Below are 5,277 nucleotides of genomic sequence, written 5' to 3'. Positions count from 1 at the left end.
ATTGTTTTATCTGGGACTGTTTGCAGACATCTCAGAGAGAGGAGACACCAGCATCTGAACAGAGACTCAAACCAGCAACCTGCAGCTCCCTGCTTGGCTGCTCCAGTTTTCCCCTCACTCATGTTGCCCACCAGTGATTTCTAGCTGCCCACCCACACAGCAGAAACTTTATTAATCCTTAAGGAAATTATGTGGGTTACAGTTGCGCCAGAGGGAGTGTTTGCCCACGGCACCAAACAGGCTAGGACCGCCACTGCTTGGCACTGTCTTCAATCTCAATATTTCATATCCAAAGACCAGCAATGCATGAAGAGAGGTTTGATCCTGGAGCAGCACCTGGCCAGTGGTTCAGGTATGTGGATGACACCTGGGAGAAAATGTTTACCTGGTCCAGATGAACAGAATAAACTTTCTAGCACATTAAGTCTTTTTCTTCCTTTTCAGAGTGGACAGCCTGTTAGTTTGAACTGCATTCATTTAAAGTTGAACCTAAACATGGAAAGGGAGTGTTCATATTTGTATGTGGATTAATTCTTTAGCCTTCTGATCAAGTGCACAAAACAAATCCTTTTCTCTGGAACCCGTACTTAATAAATCCATTTGTCTTCATCTCTCTGCAGCTAACAGCTCTGAGACTGATTAACAGCAAACAGCCTGCAGGCAGCTGCTTCCATCCGCCAGAAGAGGAAAGCTGGCACAGTGGGAACAGGCCGTGTTTGAAAATAAATGGTGTGTCTAATGAGTTTGGATGTTGGTTTTTACTCATTCTTCTGTGCTGGTGACAGATGGAGACACAGATGTGTGAGCCAGTTTAATTCTGATTTAATTTATGTTTAAATTAATAAACCTAAGAAGGTGTTTGAGCTCATTTGATTTCACAATCACAGATCTCTGGATCCCCAGGAACTGTTTGAGCAAATAAAACCGCAAATGAGTCACGACCAAAGAGCAGATTGACTTCTTATTCTGGCTGCTGACTGATGCAGACGCATCCTCTGTGGTAACAGGAAGCTGTGATTTATCACACTGCTTTCTCCCTCAGTTTAAGCTGGCATTATGTGATACTGAGCCAGTGCTGTTTAAATCACATGAGAAGTGGGTACATAATCTCAGTGCAACACTGCGTAACTATCACATGTTAAAAATGTGAAATTATAATACAGAACTGTGCAAATGTTTTGAGCTGCCCCCTCGCCATTTTAATTTTTGTTGTACAAACTGTTTTCCCTTGTATACAGTGTTTACAGCCATTTCTTTGTTTTTCCTAGCAAGGTGCAAAGAAATGAGGGGTATGCCAAAACTTGTAGGCAGTACTGTGTTCCTCTGCTGATGGTAGAATACAAGTTTTAGCAACAAGGAACCACGTGGGATTCATTTTGATCCTATGCCTATGCAATGTTTAGTTTACAGGTTGTTAAATTTCTTCAAAGAATATAAATGAACACTGCTGACACACAAACTGAATCTCAAAAGGAACAAAGCCTTTACTTTCGTTTTGCAAGTAGGGAACAGCTAAAAGACCCTCTGATGGGCTGCTTCTGAGCCCTGTACTGCATGTGTAACACCCCTAATTTACCTATTATTAAAATTATATACCTTATTTAATTTGAAACCTAATCTAAGAAGTAAAACTACAGAACAAAAAGTCAGAAGTGCAATGTAATATTGTACTCTTCCTGGTGGCCGGTTTTGGTCTTCCACTCCAGCAGGTGGCACTTCGCTTCGAGCAGCCCGTGAAGGAAGAGAGGAGCGGGTGTGATCAAGATAGAAATCCATGTGATGAATGTAACTTCTTAGAGTTACACTAAAAGGGGAGGAAAGAAAATCGAGATCAACTAAAGACTCAGGTGGGTTTAAACCACCCGTAAAACCTCCAGCTGATGGCAAGAAGACAGCGTTATGCGTGATTTTAACATGCCTGGAGAGTTTGTGCGTAAACGTGCGCGCTTCTCCGTGCCTCCCCAAGCTCTCTTCCCATCCTATCCTCACCCTCATCTTCCTCGGATCTGAGCAGCAGCAACAGCAGCCGCGGCGGTCCATCCTTCAGACCAGCTGAAAATGGCTCCAATCCAGAGGAGCTCCACTCTGCGACTGACGGGGTTATTGTGCCTTTTATTTCTCGTTTTCTTCTCTCGTGGCTTCGCGAGTCATGATGCTGTTTCAGAAAAATCATCCGGAACGATACAAGAGGATTCCCGTGGCCAAGCAAACTCCACGGCTCATAAAAAGACTTTCCCCGTCCTCTCCTTCAACTATGAACATGTTAGGACGCCCTTTGAGATCTCTCTGTGGATCCTCCTGGCCCTGTTCATGAAACTTGGTGAGTGTCGCCCTAATGAAGCAACGCAACATGAATAAATACGTCCTTCTAAGCTGACTTCTCAGGCAGCTTTCAGAAATTATTTAAAGTCCAAGTTTATTTTGTTGTTTACTTATGCAAGTTCTATTGAAGATGCGATCATAAAGGTGCAGAATGCTCCGATACAAACAAGCTGACCGATTTCCAAAGCAAGAAGCCTCAGAGCTGCAGATCTGCACCAATGAAGACGAGCATCACCTTTTATGGTTCCACTGTCTTCACATTCTTTAAAGTTTCAGTCATCTATTTACATTCTTTTTATCTGTTTATTTTCTTTATCTTTGTGTTGAAAGCGATTCAAGAAGTTTGTCCTTGATGATGTTGTGTGTCCTTTTCCTGACCCGAGTGCTGTAAATGTCCTGTAGTGGTGGGAGGGGTACTCCACAGATGAGTTGTGCTGGAGAGCCTTCCTGTCCTGAGTGGTGTAGTTTCCATACCACACTGCGATGGAGTTTGTCAGGATACTCTCCACTGTGCATATGTAAAACTTGCTGAGAAGTTTGGAGGTTAATCCAAATTTTCTCAGCCTCCTTAGGAAAAAGAGTCGTTGTTGAGCCTTCTTCATCATCTGCCATGTGTTATGGGTCCAGGTGAGATCCTCACTAATGTGGGTGCCGATGAATTTGATGGTCTTCACCCTCTCCACCTGAATCCCGTTGATGTATAGTGGGGCGTGCTGGTCTCTCCTCATCCTCAGGTCAATAGTAGGTCATATCTGGCCTTTTTTGTAGCCCTCTGCGTCACCAGAGGTAAATGCAATGGAGCGTGCATGTAGCATGGAACGTACCTCACAGTTCAACCATGGCTTCTGATTTGGATATGTTTTATAGCACTTGGTGGGGACAATATTGTCAATGCATGTGCTGATGTAGCTGGTGACCACTGATGCTTATTCCTCTAAATCCACAGAACTGTCCTCTCTCATTGGAGCAGTCTTAAACACACCTCAGTTTGTAGCACCAAAGCAGTCCTGAAGCGCCGAATTAGTCTCTTCACTCCAAACTTTAGTAATTTTACTTACTCACGGGGCTCGTTTGAGGAGCTGCCTGTATGCTGGATAGAGAAACACAGAAATGTGGTCGGACTGTCCAAAATGTGGGCGAGGCACTGCCTTGTATGCGCCCCTTACATTGCTGTAGACGTGGTCCAGGATGTTGTTATTCCTTGTCGGAAAGCTCACGTATTGATGGAAAACACAGAAAACACGCAGTAAGCTCGTGTTAATCCATCATAAACAACTGCAAAGCGAAAAACTGTTTCAGTATAAATGACAGCTGCTTTCGTTAAAGAGGACATATTCTACTCATCATCTTCTATATAATTTTATTATTGGACTCTATTAGAGTAGCTTTGCATGATTCACGGGTCAAAACAAGCCGTGTCTCCCTTCATGCTCAGTTTAAACCAGCTTCTTCTGATTTCTGTCTCTCTGAGGAAGGGTTTGGACACCAGGTGGGTTTGGCTGACCTCATCACTTGAACCTTAATATGAGCATCCACCACAGGGTCAGTGTATAAAAATGATGGAATAATGCAGAAAAACACAAATCAGCTTTACTGTCTGGTAGTTGCACCAAATAAAGCTTAAAAATGCTTTGCATTTAACATTATTTTATTTAATCACTGAATCTTTTAATTATTTTTTAATATTTAAATGCTAATTCTTTGCAAGTTAAACATAATAAAATGTTTGTTATTGTCTTTGTAACAGTGAAAACCTAAAAACTGTTGAGTTTGCTGTTACAGAAGCTTAAAAAAACGTAAAAATGCTCATATGTGAAGCTACTAACAAAGAATTTCCTCCCACCAAGAAAAGACTTAAATGACTCATTGCTTATCTAAACTGTTAGCAGCTGTGTATTTGTCATTGGAGTTTTTGTTGTTTGTAGCCGGCACTTTGTAGCAAGCAGAGATTTCAGTAACCTGACAGTTATTACTTTTAAAATTCATCTCCAGAAATAACAAAACATTCAAATGAGCTAAAAGAAGCTTTGACATTCAGTCTCCCCGACATGTGACCGCGGTCCAGGCTGCTGTAAAGAACGTTTATGCAGTCACTGGTTTTGCTTGAAGCCTCCCTCGCCCCCACATCCCCTCCCTGACTCTGCACACTGAGATCTTTGTTATCAAGCAGTGCATTAGGACAGGAAGACGGACAGGCCCTCGGTCACAACAGCTGGACAAACAGATAAGACGCTAAAGAACCTCGCTGTCCCCGCTCAGCCAATGGAAACCCACAGGAGAGACTGAGAAAGCCAATCAGAGTCGCCGCAAAACACCACATGTTTTAGACATTTAACATGGTGGATAATATAGCACCAAAAGAGTCAGAATGGATCTTTTTCTGTGTTTAAAATGTCCTAAGAAAGAGCTACAGCAGTTGTAGGGAGGCCTGCAGCTTCACCGAGCAGAAGAACAATTTGTACACTCACTGCTTGTGTTCAGCTTTGTTTTTTTGAAATCTTAAAGTAGAAAACTTACAGGTTTTATAAATCAAAAGCAGACACAAACAGAAACTGATACACATTTTATGGTATTAAATGGATTTATTTATTTATTTATGCTTTAAAAAGCCAACAAAATATACTAAAATGGTAACAACAGAGTCACTGGGTTGCCAGATTGTGAGAAAATCATCCACTGGGATTATTATTTTGTTTTGTTTTCTTCTTAGTTATCTGCGTCTGGACCATTAGCTGCAACAGCGCAACATCTGTCTTTAATAAATGTCTAAAATATCCCCATATTAATAATAATAATAATAATATTAAATAACTTAATTCTCCAATAAAATTCAACATAGTCTCCCGCATTAAAATTTGCAGCAATTTAGAGCTAAACTGACATGAATGATATAATTAGTAAAATAGGGAGTCCAAAGTAGGAGGGGTCCAGCTGTGTCAAACCTGAAGGCTATTT

At 41.6% G+C, this 5,277-nt stretch overlaps 1 protein-coding gene across 2 annotated transcripts in view; it reads left to right on the top strand.

The window, feature by feature from the left end:
* Positions 1–1,731: 1,731 nt before the first annotated feature.
* The window catches only part of LOC102290763 (Na(+)/H(+) exchanger beta), a 16,577-nt gene continuing 13,031 nt past the window's right edge, over positions 1,732–5,277 (top strand). For both annotated transcript variants that reach the window (XR_001336971.2, XM_005940947.3), the window contains exon 1: positions 1,732–2,320. Coding sequence is in view for 1 of the 2 variants with exons in the window: in XM_005940947.3 (XP_005941009.1) it covers positions 2,059–2,320 (262 nt within the window). In the remaining variant the exon portion in view is untranslated. The remainder of the gene's footprint in view (positions 2,321–5,277) is intronic.

The sequence above is a fragment of the Haplochromis burtoni genome, unplaced genomic scaffold (assembly GCF_018398535.1).
Source record: "Haplochromis burtoni strain Fernald_Lab_line unplaced genomic scaffold, NCSU_Asbu1 Contig_171, whole genome shotgun sequence".
Classification (NCBI taxonomy): domain Eukaryota; kingdom Metazoa; phylum Chordata; class Actinopteri; order Cichliformes; family Cichlidae; genus Haplochromis; species Haplochromis burtoni.
Note: the sequence above shows the minus strand (reverse complement) of the source record. Positions and strands in the feature narration are given on the sequence as shown.